A 19,377-nucleotide genomic window follows, 5' to 3' on the forward strand; every position below is an offset into this window, starting at 1 on the left:
GGGTTATTTTTTCACTTCTACCCCCTCAAATCTTACACAGACCCCATAGAGCTCTGCAGAACAGTGAGGGTATGTCTACACAGCAAAGAAAAACCTTGTTGCTGGCCCATGCCAGCCGAGCCGATTCAGGCTTGCAGAGCTTAGGCTGCTGGGCTACTTCACTGCAGAGTGCCCTTTTTCCCCAGTCCCATGCTCTCACCACCCTGATTCTGACCATCCTGTCTCCTATGCCATCTTTAACATTTTCCAAAAACAATCGTTAGGGAGAGAGTGCCCTGGTGGTGCTGGGCTATAGTGCAGTCACCATCTTGCCATGACCCGTGATGGCGTTTCATGGGCCCTGGAGGCAGTTTTGGGATACAGGACTTGATTAAAATGCTAACAGGCCCCTAAAAATTCCCATGACCCTAGCCCGTGGCTATCAGCCCCCCTTAAAGTCCGTGGCTCTAGAAGAAGCTTATTGATACCACAGGGGGTGCGGGCTAGGCAGCCTGCAGGGAATAGGATGAACACTGCAGCAGCCTATCACTGGGACACTATGGAGCCCACTCTTGGAGCAACAGACAGACGGCCGGCGTGCTCTCCGGTAGGTGAGATTAAGATACCACCACGTCACCTCCAGCAGGGAGCCAGAGAGGTCACGTGACGTCTGGATCGGGAGGGGGCGGCTCAGAACCCCCCACTCTCCCCTCTCCAACCTCCCGGCGGCGGGGCGCATGCGCAGTACCTCCCCGTGAGGGAGGAGAGAAGATGGCGGAAGCGGAGTGAGTAATTCGTTCGAGGCGAGTCCGGTCCCGCTCGGGTGAATGGGGGAGGGGGAAGCGGGCGGGGCCGCGCACCGGGACTTGACAACGCCGCGACCTGGGGCCAGGCTCATGCAGGGAGCCGTTCTCCTCCCCTTCTGACAGCGGCTGCCGGGCAGGGCATCGCTGGGCCACGGGCGCGTCCTGCCTTTGGGGCTCCTGTCTTGCCTGCGACGCTGCACGCACCAGGGGCCCCGTCTTGGCCCGCCCGCCCGCCCCACGGGACAGCAGGATGGGACGGGTGGCTGCCCTGGGGACGGGGGCCTGGCCCGATGCGGTGGTGGGCGGCCCGGCCCGGCCCGGCCCGGCCCGGTCCAGAGGTGGCAGCGTCATGGTGGGAGGCAGTGTAGCGGTGGGGTGGATGGCTTGGGGCAAGTGCTGTGGTGCGTCTCAGGGCGGGAGTTGGAGGAGGGCAGTGGCATGGGGGCCAGGAGTGTGTGTGTCTCCACAGGGCAATCTGCGGAGGGCCTGGCCTGGGGGGGAGACTTCGCTGGGGTGGCTAGGCCTCATCAAGCAGTTTCACGGAGTCTGTAAGAGTCCTTGGGTTTGCAAGTAACACCTGCATGGGATCTTCCTGGCAAAACCCAGGTCCCGCCGGAAACAGCAGTACAGCTTGCACTCTATTCCCTTAGCACTGTGTTTTTGCAGATCCCTGGTGTTTGGTGTCTCTGTTGTCACGTGATTTTTTTGGGTTCACTTAGTTGCATGGGCTGCTCCAAATTTTAGTCTAACAATGGCAAGAAGCAGCGTGAGGGCTTGTCTATGCTTAAAAGGCTACAGCGGGAAAGCTACACCAATGCAGAAGAGCTTCTGATTTAGGCATAGTTAATCTACCTTTCCGAGAGGCCGTAGCTTTGTCCAGGGACGAAGCCCTTTTTTTCAACATAGTGCTGTCTACACCAAGAGTTAACTCAGTATAACTGTCGCTCAGGGATGTGGATTTTCCATATCCCTGTGCGATGTAGTTATACTGAAATAAGTTGCTTGTGTAGACTGTGCTTAAGCTCCATGACAGATTTAAGAGCACACAGTGGACTGGGTGGCAGTTTGTAGATACAAGGATTGCGCACTGTAGCACTTCAATGTAGACACTGCCTACACCGACAGATTTTTTTTAAACCTAATTTATGATAGTAAATATTTTTTTCCTGCATTGCATCACAAGCTGTGAAAATTTGAATGAGGGAGAATAAAATATATATATTTATATAAAAAGACTTTGTTTCCAAAAATCATGGTTGCCACGCAACAACTTTGTCTACCACATCACTTACAAAAAATCCAACCATTTAAAAACAAGAAAATGAATAGTTAATGACATCATGAATCATTTACTGCCTACATAATAAACGGTATTATCAAATATAAAGTAGTGGATGCTGTATCATGACACCAAAACCTTAACTTTGACCCAAAACTGTTCCCTCATCAGTAATCTCAAAATATAAATAAATAATAAACCATTTTCAAAAATATGTTCAGATTATTCTTACTGTAATTTGAGAATATATAATGCTATGTACTTTGAATTTATTTAATCTCTAGATCTTTCACAACTGTTTTCTGTTGTATTTTTATATTTTGAGATTGCTGGTGAAAGTAGTCATTTGGGGCCAAAGTTAAGATGGTCATGTTTCAAAAATAAAAACTTTTTAAGTGTCTCTAACTTTACAGCAGTGCTCAATTTAATGAAAGTTTGCAGAAAAGATAACTGTCCCTGAGACTAAACTACTTGTAAGAGTAAGGATTTTTATTTTCTCTGTTTTGGAGGGTGGTGCTGGGGCTGTAGGGCATTGCAAGAGGGATAAAGTCAGCCCTATAAAGGGGATTTTGGTTTCAACCTTAAATGTGGCGAGGTTATCCTTTCTGTCATTAACCATTGCCCACCTGCTGAACTGATTCTGGATTCCAGATTCTTTCAGCTCCAAAAATACAAATTTCTCAAAAATTATAGGTCTTTGTCACCTGAGCTAACAAAAGGTCACATTAGCAGTCACCTAATGAAATACCATTAGTTCTTTCTAAGCTGCAACCAACCAATAGAGGACATAATGCGCACACACAAAATGTCCAAATGCTGCTTCCATTATTATTGTTTGTACTGTGGTGGCACCTCAGTGCAATGAAGATTCAGGACCCCATTCTGTTAAGCTCTGACCGCACAGTGGCAAAAACATAGGAACATGGTTGATTTGAGTGAGTTATGGACCCAATGAGATCATGACTGGATCTCAAACTATCCATGACAAAAGCTCTGCATAATTACAGTATATTTTCTTCATATTGTTATTGCATTAATTTTCAGCAAGTTAACAGAAGGGAAAATTTGGAGAGTAATAAAGCTCTTTTTGAGCAAGTGGAACCACTTGAGCTAAAGGGTAACTCTTATCTCACAGAAATAGTAAGCTGTTGTCCTCTTGTGGATCAGCCACTAGAGGCGGATGCATCACACTCATAGCCAGTGTTGTACCTCCAAAATACTTATGAATTATGAACATTAAACATCCAGAGTGATTCCATTCCCTGTATTGATGATAACTTAGTTGAATTATGCAAAATTCTGCTCAAATCAGAAAGAGAAATTTTAAATGTTTCATTGAAGTGCACCCAATACTTGTACAGGAGGGAGATACAATGCTGTAAAGTTTGCCTTTAAATTAATTGCCTTATGTGTTCAGTTTTTTCTTAATATTGAATGACATTGGCGTGTGTACATATGCTGTTGTCCACTGCCGGAGAGTATCAGAACTGATCAGTTTGTATCATAGGTCAGGCTAAGATTTTGTCACAGGTATTTTTATTAAAAGTCACGAACAGGACACAGGCAATAAACAATAAATCATGGAATGATTGAAGCCAGGGCTGACAGGCTGTGCCACGGGGCTGAAGTCGCAGAGATCATGTAAAATCACGGAATCCATGACTGATGCGTGGCCTTAATCATAGGCCCTATACATGATGCCTAATGATGATGCCTAGTTCTTACATTGCATTTTTCATCAGTAGATCCCCAAGCATTTTGCAAAGCAAATATCATTATTCCCATTTTACAGATGGAAATTCTCTTTCATCTTAAGCAGTGGGGGGGAGGGGTTTATACTTTAGGAGCAAGAATTTGGAGTTATTTTCCCACTGCTGCCATGGGGTTCCCAATGGCGAGGGCAAATGGCATAGTGACAAGTGTGAAGTCCTAGATTGTCACATATTTGTTACAATATATTGATTATTACAAGTTATGTGCTGTGGGATAGCACTCAACAAAAGTTTTAGGATGCTCTTAGCAATGCTATTTGTCTGCAATATACTGCAACTTTCTAAAGGACTGCTTTCTGTGCTCTTACGTTTTCTTTTGCTTTACATTTTTAAGAAAAGGTGTATGTTTTCCCCATCACTCCACTCCTCCCAAAATAGTAGCCCTGCTCTTTATTGTTGCTCAGGCCATACTGAAACAGAAAATAGAACAATGTTAACTCCACCCGAAACTCATACTGCGTTTACTTCAATTTTAAACAAGGCTTTTATGAAGAGAAATCATCTTCTACAGAAGAAGGAGGAAAGGTTGGTTAGGAAAACTTAGGAGATCTGCTTTAAGTGAAGGGAATTTGCTCTTTCAGTTGGTGGGTAAAGAGAGGTCAGAATAGATAAGAAGACTCCCTTTGTATAATGCTGCTCTTCTTTAGAAGGCAGCAGAAGAAGTGAAGGCAATTTTCCCACAATCTTGTCTCCTGAAGGCAAATACAAATCACCAGTGATTTTTTTTCAGAAATTTTATCTTGGTGCAGGAGTGTGATGTGGGTGGCCAATGGTTTTCCTACTATGCTGCTTTGAAGGATGGTGTGTTAACAGACCTTTTTTTGTAGCTTGGTGGTATACTGTTTTGCCTATGATTCCTAAAGTAATAGTTGATTGATGTAGCTTAAGTGTATTTTGTTGAATAATTTGAAATAAAATACCTTCACAAGCTTAAAACTATGTCTGCCTGTCCACAAGTAATATACAATGAGTCCGTTTCTTAGGAATTAACATAAATTGTCCGTGCTTATTTCTTTGGAATAATTTAGATTTTTTTCTTTAAATTCAGTACATCATGTACTAGTATAAATGAACTGCTTTAATTTCAATTCCTGCCAGGCTAAAAGAACATTGCACAGCTATGGAAAATGAACCAAATGCAACGACATGTTCCGCATGTACAACTACCATCACCACCATCTCCTCCTCTCGGACGCAACCACCGCAGATATCTGTCTACAGTGGCTCTGACAGACATGCTGTCCAGGTACTGGGCTGTGATGTAGTGTACAGAGGAGTAGGAAAAAAAATCAGAAACAGTGTTTACTGATTAAAAACTCAAACACAGGGAACAGTACTGGCTTATAAAGACAAATTGGGCAGTGCTTCATGCTAGTAAGTTAAATGTTTCATTCTTGCTTTCCCTCCTGGTTCTCAGTGTCTGACTTGTTTGAGTGTCATGAAATACTGATTATCTACAAAAACTTTCAGTAGTAGAAGCTGTGGTGCTGACTTGAATCTTGCACTATACAGACTAGATTTGTTATCTTGGTCATAAATAAGTAGTGGAATGGATGAAATACTCAGATTCCTTGGAACCACAGCCTTATCATGGCAGGGTCAGCTCAGCTCTCTTGTCTTTTGCATAAATAAATTGTGTACCATGTATTTTGTGTATGAGATTTTTCTGCTGAGACCTTTAAAAACCAGTGTGCGTAGGCATTAAGGACGACATCTTGGCTTCATTGAAGTCAGTGGTAAAACTCCCATTGACTTCATTGGAGCCAGGATTTTATCCTAAAGATCCTGTGACACATTTTCAAAGAGTAGGCATAGAAATTTGCTCTAGTGTTCTTGCCAGCCCTCTCGCTCCAATCCTGGTTGTTGTACAACATTTCTTAGTGCCAGTTATCTATCTGTCTGTCATTTATCTCAGAAAAGCCAGCATTTCAGTAGTGCTGTATAGTATGTATTTTATTTGTAAAATGATTTGGGAACATTTGAGTTAAAAGATGCTATATATTGTGGATTGTCAAGAAACAGGCTAATACTGTAGACTGGAAAATGTGTGTGTTAGCTACAATCTATAATTCACTTGAACAATGATTATGTGAGAAGTTTAGTGTTATACAGTTGTTAAGGGAAAACAATTTTTTGTTTGGTTTTTATTTTTTGCAAGGGTAAATTTCCATTATAGTATTAACAAGATTAAAATAGTGTAGTATTTTTTAATTGTGATTTGTTACGTATTGGTATATTGCAGGTTATTCAACAGGCCTTGCACCGTCCACCTAGCTCAGCTACTCAGTACCTTCAGCAGATGTATGCAGCCCAACAGCAGCATCTAATGCTGCAGACTGCCGCCTTACAACAGCAGCACTTAAGCAGTACTCAGTTTCAGAGTCTGGCAGCTGTTCCACAGGTGAGACTTAAACATGTTGTGATGTTCTGCTCAGGACACCCAGAACTGTGAGCCACTGTGTTACCCCTTTGCCTCAGCAAGAGTGAGTTTTGCTGGAGATTAGACTTTGTATCTGCTCCCTGCCAAAGCAATTTGTCTGCTTCACCAGCAAATTCCTCAAGACTCTGCCAGTGTTAACATTGCCTTGCAGTAACAATCAACGAACTTCAATTCTCGAGTTCCTCAGGGACCTCTCCTTGCAATGTGCAGTCCCTCTCATGGGACGCTCACAGAAATTAAGTTTTCTGCCTTCAAAGGGACAGTGTACATATTAGCCTATTAAGTAAGTCGAAGACTCGCATTTACTTCAGTATAACAGCATTGAGATGGTTTATAGTTAAGGTTAAGATTTTGTCACAGTTATTTTTAGTAAAAGTCATGGACACGTTGTGGGCAATAAACAAAAAATTCAAGGAAGCCAGCAACCTGTCCTGGTTATTTTTAGTAAAAGTCTTGGAGGGCAGGAAGGGCTGACCACTGGTGGGGCTTGAAGTTTGAGCCCTGCAGCTGCCCCAGCGACTGGCAGCTTCAGCCCCCACCACAGCCTTGGGAGCTGAAGCCGAAGAAGTCACAGAGGTTTGTTAAAGTCCCAGAATCTGTGACCTCTGTGACTAAATGGTATCCTTATTCATAGAAAAAGTTTATTAAGAAAGAGGAGATTTTAGTGATACTAAATAAGAGAAGGAGACAGGTATGGTTATATAAAAAATAAAACACTTTCAATTGATTGAAACTTAATTTTAGCAAAATACAGTCTTTGCCTAAGCAATTTTTCCCAGTTTTCCCCAGGCAAGGGGATCCAACTTTCACAGGCTGAGAGGGTGCTGTACTCTGTCCCCGAAGTGATGGATAGCTAAAAGGTCTTTTTGCTCTGCTTATGTTACCCAAAGTCCATTATCTCTGCTTTATGAGTCAATAGGGCATCGTGGGGACAGGTTCTGTCCCCTGGTGAGATCACTGACCTCCTTTCTCAATTTGTTAGCTTGATGGCTTTGTTTACCTTATATATAAATGTACTTACATTGTCCTTTGCCTGCAATCAAGCTGGTCAGACCGACAAATCCATATTCCTTTGTCTAGGCTGTCAGGCTTAGTGTATGCACTGCCTCTCAAGTGCATCATAAGAACATATTTCCAGGATACATGCACACACAACTCTTTGTACACAACTTGTACATATATCACACAGTGATTTCTGGGACCAGCGTGTCACCAGTTTACATATAATACCTTACATGACACTGTTTAGACGCACATTATGATAACAGTGCATTGTGGGTAGTGTGTGTGTCAAGCCTGATATGAATTACAGTGGGGTGAGCCGTCTGCCAGTTGGCATTGAGGACTCCCAGGGCCACAAGTCTAAAACTAATGTTCTAGGATGAAAAATGTAAACCATTACCAAACCTAATAACAGCTTTAGTGTGCATGTCTAAATATCTCACAGTAATTAAATATAGTATTTTAATGACTTTATTCTTTTAATTGTCTCTGTGTAGATTCCAAACCCATTTGAATAATTTGTTTAATTTTATAAGAAACTCAGTAGGTGCCCATCCAATGCTCTGGATGTCCATTACATATGCTAAAATACACTAGACAGATAATTATATGGTACAGGACTTGATGTTAACAGGAAAAAATCCAAACCTCTCCAGCCCGCAGCCTCCCCCCAGTTACTTCCTCCCAAATCTGGAGCAGAGGGAAGAAACATAATACTCCCCAATTTAGATAAAATAAAAATAATTAGTGTTTTATATCTTATTTTGGTACTTAATTTTAGCGAGTTGTGCCATGGAATATGGGTACCTGATAAATAACAACAAACCTCAGTTGTAATTCTGAAATTAGAAAAGAAAGTATAAGACAATGCTATGTTGTATTCCCATTTGCAAAGGCTTTAGCATTAATGATCACAATAAGCCTGATCCAGTGCTCATTAAAGTCAGTGGAATGACTCCCATTGACCTTAGTGGTTACTGGAAAGGGAACGGTATCCTGTTGAGAGAGGTAATTATTATAATTTTACATATTGGAGAGACTGTTACATGGAGAGTTAAAGACCTCAAGGCTATACAGCTTTATTTTGTCAGATAGGATTAGGACTCAGAGGTTGCTGGCTCACAGTCATGTATCTTTTCCACTGGATGATGCTGATTGCCTGAGACAGTCACATGATCTCAACCTAAAATTGAGATGACTCAGAAGAACGTAACTCATGTTGCATCCATGTTCAATAAAGGATTTTGACTTTAAAAACATTAAATATAATCCACACACAGGACTTGATATTGTAATCCTTACTCATGTGAGCGCATATTAAAATCTATGGGGGACGTCTCATGTGAGTAAGCATAGTAGGGTTGCATTCTTAATTAGCAAGTAGATCCTGTTTCCTTGCTGTTCTACATTTTAGGCTTGTTGTCCAAGTTGGAGGTAGCCTTTCCTTCCCCCCAAAAGCAAAGCAAGATTGTCATGAAAATAAAAGCAAATATTTGTAAACAAATTCAAAAGTAGCCAACAATAGAGAGACGAGTGAAATTTTTAAGCAATTGTAACAGGCAGAACAAACGTAACTTTGTTTTTTATCCATTAAATGGGTCTCCAACAGGCTTTAGTTTTAATATTAAGAATGATGACAGTAAAAATCATCCTGAATACAATTACAGAAATGTGTTAGTTCATTGATAGTTTAGAATGGAAAGGCTGGTGTTCTCTATTCCATATTATGAGGGGTTTTTGTCTTAGCCATAAAAATTTGGTTCCTGCTGCAACCAGAAATGAAAGGCCTTGCTGCAATAGACTTTTTTCCTCTCAAATTTCAAAAATATTTTGACCTTTAATGTTTTGGAATTTTTCATTTAAAAACGATAAAGTAGTTTTTGATGGAGGGTGAAACTTGTTTCCAAGTTTATGCCATTCAGTTATTGTATTGCTTTCTCTTTTGAAAAAAATAGCTGAAATGACCAAACATTTAACTCTGAAAAGTGTCTTTGAAGTTTGCATAATTACCTTTGGATGGTATTTTATGAGTATTATTAATCATAGTGCAAAACAATTTCAAAAAGATTTTAGTGAGGACTGATTTTTACACTTTAACATTAGCAGTCTTTCATGGAAGTTTTTAGTGCTATATGTAGTGAACTAAACACCCAGCTCCATCATTAACACTTTCTTGGTTTTTGTCAGTTTGTGTTCCTCTCATAGATCCTAATCCTGCAAAGTTCTGAATGCCTTTATATTAATGCAAATTGAGGACATTGGGCACCATTCAGTTTATGGCCCATAGTCTGGTGTGCACTGTGCTGTAAACATACCCCTAACTCGCCTGGGTAAAACTTATTTTACTGGTAATTTAGATAAAGGGTAAAACTAGAAGTGGTTTCACTAGAGGTTGGCTCATGCAATAATATCAGTGTTACTTAAACATTTTTTATTTCTGCTTAGATGATGTATTTAACACATGCTCTTGCTATTTAGGCAAGCCTTTCGGGTGGGAGACAGTGTGTATCCCCTACTGGAAGTGTCACTCAGCAATCAAGCATGTCACAGACCTCGGTATGTAATCAAACTAGGTTCTATATCTCATCTTAGCCTTTAATGGCTATAATGCAACTTCTTGGAAAGAAAAAACATGTTTTTAATGTTTAAAGTAAATAAATCTGATTAAAATTATTGCAACATATTGAGAAGCAGGTACATAATGAGACTGTAGTAGTTAGAGGTACAGAGACCTATTAGATCATAGAATCCTATTAGATCATATAATTAGATCATAGGATACAACCCTCTAAAAGGACATCTTGTGTTAAACTAGTAGCTCAATTAATCTGGGATTTTCAAAGGAACCCAAGATAGTTAGGTGCCCGACTCCTATTGGAGTTAGGCCCCTTTGAAAATCTAACCTTTATTTTAAAGAATATATTAAGTACAGTTTCTAGGAAGCAGTATCTAACATTAAGTTGCAGAATATTTTACAGTCATTGGCCAAACTAGAATGTCTAAAGTTAGGCACCTAACTCCATATGTGGGCAGGTAAAATAAAAGTAACCTGATCTTCAGAACTGCTGAGCAAGCTCTAGGTATCTAGCACCTTAAAAGATCAGGCCACTCGTATTCATGTGCCTAATTATGGATTTAGGTACTTAACTTTAGACACCCAAATATTAATATTTAAAAAAAAAATGAATTGCTAGTTTGTACCGCATTCAGTAAGTATCTGTTCGTGGTAGGTGTTTAGATAAATCATTTTCTACAACAATTACCCTTTATACTAATTATTGTTTCAGATTCTGACTGAGAAACAGTGTTAAAGTACACACATATCCAACATTATTTATTAATTACAGGCCACTATGTGTAGTGCAAATATAGAAACACATTGTTTGGTCTCTACAATTACAGGTTTTCAATGCTGTTCCTTTAAAATACCATACCTTGTTTGCATGACATAAGGTTTTTTGCACAGTTACAAAGTAATGTGTTCAACATTTCTTTGACACTATACTTTTTATGATGATGATAAAATACATGTGCTTAGTAGGAATCTATTATACAAGTGCTTGTCAGTCTGTTAACTTGCATCTGTTAGTTGGAAATCCTGAGGAACAGATTAAAGTAAATTTAGGGTTTAATTTTTCAGAATCTCACTGTTGCACCAAATTTCACATTTCTAATTTGTAACACTAGGTATTGCCATTGTGTATTTAAATTTAACATTTTGGTGTACAAATTGGCCAATTAAGTATATTTGGCCATCTTCTCATGCAGATACCTGGTTTGTGTATGCATTCATGATAACTGTATACAGAAATCAGACAAGCGTCTATACATGGTTTTAAGATTCTGATTCTTTGAAAATCAATACAATAATAGCAAAATTTTAATGTGGCGATGCTGGAAAGTATAACATCTTTGAACTCTAAACATAAATTTCAGGCAGACAGATTTAGTATTTTGATAGATTCCACTTTTGAATATTGTTTAATGGAATAGCTTTGAACAACTAGGTGCGACAGATTACTATGCTTGCAAAATATTTGTATCCTTGTGTTTTTCATAGCTGAGACCTTATTTCTGAGCTGCTAATCTTAGTTTTCACTTTGTAGTAACTCACTATATTAACCTAATGTATACTAATTGGCAGGATTACTAACAAAGATAATACACTATTAAGTCTTTAGAGAGAGAAGGTGGGTCAGGTAATATCTTTTATTGGACCAACTTCTGTTGGTGAGAGTGTCAAGCTTTTGAGCCACACAGATGGTGTTTTATGTACATGAAGGAAAATGAGGACATGTTTACATCCTAATTTAGCCGGGGAGCTACACGTGATCATTAAGGTGTGAAAAAGGAAGTAGGTATTTTTGCAGTGTGGATTATTGATGCTACAGATTAGAATTGGTGCCTTAAACTAGTGACAAATCACACATCATATATTTCTGTATTATATGTGCGTTATTGCTGTTTTATATTCAAAGCAAAACTAAAAATAAAACTTTAAAATTATGGTGACAAGTAACTCTTCAATTCATGGATTGAACTGCCCAAGCATGGCTGCATGTAAATTGCATCGTTATAATGAAAATGTATAATTTCATTAATATTGTTGCTTATAAAAGAAAGTACAGTATAAGCATACACACAGTAGCGGACTTCTTTTGATGAGAAACTGTAGCAGTCATACACTTCAGATCAAAATATTGTTGAAATCTTTACAACTTAGATGCCACAACTGCCTTGATATATTTGGTAAGGTTGATTGACTTTAAAACCAAGGATGAGGAGCCATAACCAAATTAACATTTTTACTTCCTTAGATTAACCTCTCCACCTCTCCTACACCTGCACAATTAATAAGCCGTTCACAGACCTCCAACACTACTAGCAGTAGTATTACCCAACAAACTATGTTGCTGGGGAGCACTTCTCCTACCCTGAGTGCAAGCCAGGCCCAAATGTACCTCCGAGCACAAATGGTAAGTTTCACAAGTTGCAGTTTTCTGAGTTAACTTTTTAACTGTTTTGTTCATGTATCTTTAGTTTCAGGCAGTGTTGGGAATTTGGTAGTTTATTTTTGTACATAAATAATTATTAGAACAGTGTGAGCCACAGAGACAAAAAGACTGCTTTGTCCTTTGAGAGCAGGAAAAAGAAATTCTGCCTTCGAAACAGCTCACTGTCATTAGTTTGGCACATATGGAAATTAGTGAGCTGAATGAACATCCAAAAAATAGGAAGAGAACATTTGTCGTTGCTGAGTGGATATATGATGAGACAGGCTGAGGCCTGTTTATATTCCCAGCAGATTGTTCTAATGTGTTTCTGAATCAGAGTTTGCAGGCTCTTGATTAAAGCTTTCTCACATTTAAGTAAGAATATGCTTTGATGGAATATTGCCTCTAGAGATTGATTTGGATCTATAGATTTCATTCTGTTAAGGTTCATATGGGACTCATTTGATTTTTGCAATTTCCTATCAGTGTTATATTTTCATGTTTTAAAACAAAGGGTAATTTTCAAAGTTTGAATAATTCTACATTAAAAGAAAATAACTCTGTCGTAAAACCTTTAATTATGGTTATTTTAAAAATTTAATTTTGTTCACATTGCAAACATAGGCTCCTGTCCTGCAATGAGCTTTGCATGGACAGACCTCTACCCTTGTGTGGAGCCTCACTGAGGGCATTGGGGCTCTTCACGAGTGCACAGATCTACTCAGATGGTGGTTAGTGCTGGGCTAGGTCCATAGATATTTCTATTGTTTGCATACAAGCCATGGCTCAGGTCCTGCAAACACTTATGCATGTGCTTTATGCACGGAGTACACCCCTCTGACTTCAGATCTCAGTGCATAATAGGGGGGCTTGACAACAGTGGGACTACTCACAGTGTATGAAGTTAAGTACATGCATAAGACTTGCACCTATAAGTATATTTAGTTAAGTACATGCATAAGACTTGGAACCTATAAGTATATTTAGGAAAAATTACCACTACCACCCCCAAGATTTGTAAATGTAGATTTTCTCTGGTACAGCTTTTTCTTAAACTATTAAGTTTTCTATATACTTACACTAGATTGCTGCATCTACAGATTTAACTACTTTCTCAGTATGTTACCAGTATATTGTGGACACCTAGAAGCTGCTGTCTCCAATTTACAAAAAATAAATAAAGGGAGTTTCAAAGAGACTTTGTAAAGCTAATGGAGGACACATAATATATTGAATAAGATGGAAGAAGACAATATATAAGTGTATATCTATTTAACTTTTCAGTGTGTGTTGGCTAGCTATTGTGAATAGCTAAATTACTTGAATTGAGTGTCAAATATTGAAAAAACAATATCACTGGTGTATAAAAATAAACAAAAAACTGAGTAAATAACATACTCTACTGGAGTGTACAGCAATAATACAATATCAGCAGTTTTTCATTTCCATTCCCTTTAGACATTTGAGAGCAGCTATTTACTGAGTCTTGGGATATTCATACGTGATGTGGAAAGTGCAGAAGATACGCTTCCTCTGATGCCATATGAATTTGACATCTCTTTAGTTATGATACATTTCTCTGTACAATTTAAAATACTATTTGTTTATTTAAGATCTGTAGGTGGTGTACAGTCTCCAACCACATCCTCTTGCAGCATGGCAAGCTACTGCAGTCCCCTGCCTGTTTCCTTTCAGTTCTTGGAAATAATCCATTTACACTCCAAAATCTTTGGGAACAATATTCTCACTCTTTTGGATTCTAATTTATTAAACATAATCCAGCTCCCAAAAGACTTGCCTTTTCATCCAACCTTAAATTCAGGGTGCCAGAGTCCTTCTTTATGGAACTGTGTGATTCAAGTCCTGGCCTCCTCCACTGCAAACTCACCTGTTTAGTTGAGGGCTTATCACAACCCTCCTTCTGGGACTGTGTCCTTTAAATCCTCCCTTCAGCAAGCTCTCCCTGATTGGGCTTGGAGCCTTGCTTTTGAGTCACCCATCCTCCTCATCTGACCACTCCCTTGACCCTGCCCATATGGATCTAAATATCCTAAACACCTGGGTGGGGGAGCCTTGCCTCTCTCACTTTACAGGGCTTCTGGTCCTGGACCCTAAAAGGAACAGGGCTTGGGTTTTCCTATACCTGGCTCCTCCCTGACATTAACTATGCTCTGGGACCATCTTACTCTGACTCAGTGTCTGTTTTGGTTTTCCTTCAGCCTTCCTCAGCCATCCCCAGACATCTGGAATGGGGTAACCGGTCTCTCGCATTACCCCCTTTGGGTTTTAAAGGGCCAGTATGCTGTTACAGGCCCAGTCTTGAAGTCTTTTGCCTGAATAATAACCTCAGGTTTGGGCCCTTATATTTTTCTTGTTTATATTTATGAAATCTTGTTTGTTGAATTAACTGTTCCATCATTTTAACACAAGTGTAGTCTGCTAATTCAGAGTGGTTCTCCTCCTCAACCTCTTTGGCTATCCTTTAAAAACATTCTTTCTTGCCTTTTGCGAGAGTAATTCTTCTGAGGAGCACATGTATCAAGTCTAGGCTTCCTCCTACAAATTATACTGTCTCTCTCAATGGGATGAACTGAAATACTGTATTTTAAAAATAATGTTGACAATATACCACACCAGAACCCCACCAACATTGGACTTAATTGGCAATCTTATTGGCAGTCTCAGAGAGGATTGAATGAGCATAGAGTCTGAACAGTCCCAAAAGGAAGTCCTTGCAGGTCACAGCTGAGACACATTGATGGTGCTTTGTGGAGAAGCTTACACTGATGTTGCCTGTATGATATCTATTCTGTTAAGGAACAGAGGATTTCAGTCTCTAGGTCTGACAGTTTTTCACCTTTCACAAACATTTAATTTGCGTAATTGAAAAAAGAAAATAATGCAACGTATTTGTGTTACTAAATACATGATATTCTCGAATTTGAAGATTCATTTTGAAGCTGTGTAGTCCAGTTGTCTGAGCAACTACTGGAAGTCAAGAGATGTCAGGTTCTATTCCAGCTTCTTTCTATATCTTTGTCTGACTCTGGGAAGGTTGCTTGATTTTGTTCCTCTGTCTCCCCCTCTTCCCTCCTGGGATGGAAGGCAACTTATAAGTGAGAAAGTATTATTATCCTTAAAATGTAGAACAGATTTTTTTTAGTTAAATATTTATAATGCTTATATCATATATATTGTTTATCTGAGATCCCATAATAAACATTTACTTTAAAAAAACAATAAGAAAAGTTAGTTAAAGGCAACAAAATTTAAATTAGAATTCATTCATCCCTAAGTGTAACATGTTTTTCTCGCTACATATAAAACATTTTCTTTCTTTCACAAATTTCAAGATTTTACTGTTACCTGACTATTTTCTTTTTTATCTGTCAACTGTGTTTTCTTCAGTTTTCTTTTTCTGTCTTCACAGCTGATTTTTACTCCTGCTACCACTGTGGCTGCTGTCCAGTCTGACATTCCCGTTGTTTCATCATCTTCCTCCTCCTCTTGTCAATCTGCAGCTACTCAGGTGAGGTTGCCTGGATTCATTGTATGTCCATTTCACTGGGCTAGAGCTCTAAGTGAAGTATCAGTGTGCTTATGTTTTTCCCATGTTTATATTACAATAATAATGATTGTATCTGTACATCTTTAATGTGCCCTTTTTAATGTCATAACATAATACACTGAATATTTGGCTTTCAAGAAGTCAGGAAACATAGATAAATTGAGTGTTGTTACAGTAATAATTAGTTAAGTGCAGTCTTCAACAACTCACCCCGTAATAGTAATTTTATAGGTTACATGTGGTGTTTTGCTGTGCAGCAAATATATTCCTTTTAAGATCAAGACCTTACTGTCTGGGTCTCACCTTGTATACTTTTTTGACAGTTCTTCACATAGTTCCATTTTATCATTCAATAATTTCTGACTTCATTAAAAACAAGTATTTTAAAGGAAAGGATTATTACATCTTACAAATATTAATTTACATATGGGCATTTGTTATTATTGTTCAATGTATATATGAAGCTACATGGAGAACTGAACTGGCAGGGTCTTCAGTAGTGTCAGTATGTTTATGGAACCTGGATCTATTCGTACCATCCCTTCAGATCCCAGGATTTGGCCTCAGCACCATCCCCATGTCTGATCCAGGTTGATTAGTTCCTGTAAGAATTGTTTGAAACTCATATTGAATAAGATGGAGGTATTACTAACAGGTTGGAGGAAATACCCAGAAGATTCTGCTTACATGGTGGTAGACTTATTGTTTGATTGGGCTATGCTCTTGGTGGGTGGCTAGATATAGTAATATTTTACTATAAGATAAACATAAAATTCAGGTTTCAACTGTAGTTAAGGAAGGCTTATTTTCAATTACAAAATTTTCTAATATTGCATTGGACTTGCCACAATGACCTTTTTAGACTTCCTCAGGAAAAAAACACTCAGAATACAAGGATGAAGAACGTGGCAGCAGAACAACTCAAAGGCTTTTGTCACTGGGGATATGTGACACCCACACTGGTGGTCAGCAGGGATGAAACTTTTAGATTCACCATATAGATCTCTGTGGAGCTGCGTTAGAAGAAAAGGGGGTTAGCCAATGAGTTTCATAGATATTTGCTGACGGCAGTGGGATCTTGGATTCCATTCCAGGCTCTGGAGGGGAATGTTCCCCAGTGGGTACAGACTCTGAGTCCCTCCTCACCGGGACCCCTTCTATCCTATCCTCTCTAAACTGTCACTCTCCTAGTCTTGTTTCTTCCTGCCCCTTTGGCTCCTTGTCCCAGTCTCATTCTCGTCACCTAGCCAGTCCCAAACTCCACTCCTCAGGCTTCTCATTCTACTTCCACGCTCGCACTTCCAGTCCTAGTCTTCATTCCACTTTTCCGGCCCCACATGTGACCTGTCTCTTTCCCTCTCTCCAGTCGCACATGCATCCCCTGCCCACATTCCCACTTCCATAGGCTCCTAGTTCCATTCTCCCCTACTGGGCTCCTCATGTCTAAGTGTCCTACCTCAGCTCTTTGTCCAGCCACTCCCAGTTCTTTCCCCACCATTCTGTCTCCTTATCAAATCTGTCTTCATCTCCTTCCCCCACCTCACTCATTCTCAGTCCCAGTCTCCTTGTCCAGCCTGTCCCAGTCTCCTCCCTGCAAACCTAAGTCCCGGTTTCTGTTCCCCAATCCCCAGGCTCCTTATTCCAGTCTCCTCCCCCTTCCCTCTTGCAGGTCTGGCTCTTGTCTCCTGTGCATTTGAATCAGGCAACTTATTCTTCCAGTCTTCCTGAGTCCAGCAGGGGAGTCAACGACAGGCAGGAAAGACAGTTTCCCTGCGTTCAGTTTAGTTCAGGTGTCTGGACCTGGACCAACCTGCAGCAGTCCATACCTATGACTGAAGAGTGATTACAACTTAGTCCTGGGCTGAAGCATGCCCAATGTCAATGGAATCTTTGGGGAATTTAGCTGCTAAAATCTAAGAAGTGTCAGCTGAGCATGTATAAACTAATTTTTTTTCAAAGGCTTATAAATTGGTCAAATTTGGGATGGCAAAAGGCACAATCCTGAAAGAAAGGCCACTTTCCTGCCAAATTTCATGTGTCTGCTCCAAAGCACAGAGGCACTAGAGTTTTCCAAGAAAAAGTTGGCACCATTTTTTAACTTGGGCAAAACAGCGTATTTTTCCCTACGCTTGCTTTCAAAAGTTGCTGAACCATTTTGGTTTAAAAAAAAAAAAAATCAGCTTGAGGTAGACACATCACATGGAAAATTTTAGCCCAAACCGTTTGACAAAGATGTATGCAACTGAAAATAAAGTCTTTATAAAGGCAAGTGTCAGACAGCCTTAATAATAAATAGAGCTACCAGCTATGCCTATAATAATCCAAGTTAAACATTAAAATGCAACATTGAAGCATCTCTACCTAATGCAATCCTGAATCCCTTTTTAAAGGATACTAAATTTATGTAAATATTTTGTCATAAAGAAACAACAACATTGAAGTGATTTGTGAAACCCAACAGTAAACGTGTAGAAAATTACACTTTGTCCAAAAGATTTTGAAGAAGTGAGGCCATTGCTATAAAAGTTTGAAAACATTTGATGTTTGTAAAGAAAAGATTTCATGAATTTATTTTCTTTATCAGTTTTCACATGCACAGTAGTTATTTATCTCTTTTTATTCTTCCTGAAATCCTGGAATTACAGGACTGAAAAATACCTGGAGATCCTAAATTCCAGGATTATACCCCATAATATTGCCTCTCTGATACCCCGTTGTCTCTGGCATGGAGAATGTTTCCTTTGGTAGTCATGTGTGGTATTTGGTATCACATGACAAGCAGTGAGACTGGGGTTAATTGTCCCTATCTCTCTCTTCAGTTCTGTGTATATTTCAGGGCAAATGTCAATATTTATTGCTTACAAGGGACAGTGTCAACTTGAAATCAATTAATTGTTAAAGGGAAAAGAAATGTTAAAAATAATGTTAGGGACTACATGTGTCTTTACGCCACCCTGCTGATTATGGTTTTGCAATTCAATTTTACCTAAACAGTTGGGAAGTTGTCTATAGTGAAACTTCATTTGACAGCCATTTCTGTACAGTTAAAGTAAATAAATTGGGAAAAAAATCTTTAAACTCTTTCAGTTATTGTAATATGACATATATATTTGCAGATACATGTATGCTTTTTATTTTTAAGTTGACAGAATCCCTTGAAGTACAGGGCTTGAAAAATCTACTTACTCTGGGCAAGAGGAAAGCTTACGTGGGCAAATGAGGGACATATACCATCAACCTTTGCAGAATCTAAATTTTTATTTTAAAATTTCCCGCCTTTTAACCTTTGTGGTTGTGAAGGAAAACATTGCAAATATGAACAGAGCATAAACTGATGTTGCTTCATCTTCCTGCAAAGAGATGGCTCCAGTGCCTCTGCTGCGGGTGGTAACTTTGCCATACATCAGCAGTGTAAAATTAACAATACTCTGCTCATTTTTATTGCTGCTGTTCTGAACCCTGTGAATATCAGGAAAACTGACAAGAATCAAGTTAATTCCATGCTACCGCTGTTTTAGAAGGCTCTAAGCAGGAGCA

The 19,377-nt window shown here is 39.4% G+C and overlaps 1 protein-coding gene across 3 annotated transcripts in view; it reads left to right on the top strand.

Moving 5' to 3' along the window:
• Nucleotides 1–729: 729 nt before the first annotated feature.
• The window catches only part of PHC3 (polyhomeotic homolog 3), a 70,693-nt gene continuing 52,045 nt past the window's right edge, over nucleotides 730–19,377 (top strand). The window contains exons 1-6 of one of the 3 annotated variants that reach the window (XM_067536627.1): nucleotides 730–764; nucleotides 4,935–5,082; nucleotides 6,079–6,237; nucleotides 9,757–9,834; nucleotides 12,096–12,254; nucleotides 15,703–15,801. In XM_067536627.1, coding sequence (XP_067392728.1) covers nucleotides 751–764; nucleotides 4,935–5,082; nucleotides 6,079–6,237; nucleotides 9,757–9,834; nucleotides 12,096–12,254; nucleotides 15,703–15,801 — 657 coding nt within the window. In that variant the 5' untranslated portion in view covers nucleotides 730–750. The remainder of the gene's footprint in view (nucleotides 765–4,934; nucleotides 5,083–6,078; nucleotides 6,238–9,756; nucleotides 9,835–12,095; nucleotides 12,255–15,702; nucleotides 15,802–19,377) is intronic. The other 2 variants (XM_067536624.1, XM_067536626.1) reach the window with 2 other exon arrangements.

Source organism: Emydura macquarii, unplaced genomic scaffold, assembly GCF_026122565.2.
Source record: "Emydura macquarii macquarii isolate MOO-44397 ecotype Brisbane River unplaced genomic scaffold, CSIRO-AGI_Emac_v2 contig_3603, whole genome shotgun sequence".
In the NCBI taxonomy this organism is placed as follows: domain Eukaryota; kingdom Metazoa; phylum Chordata; order Testudines; family Chelidae; genus Emydura; species Emydura macquarii.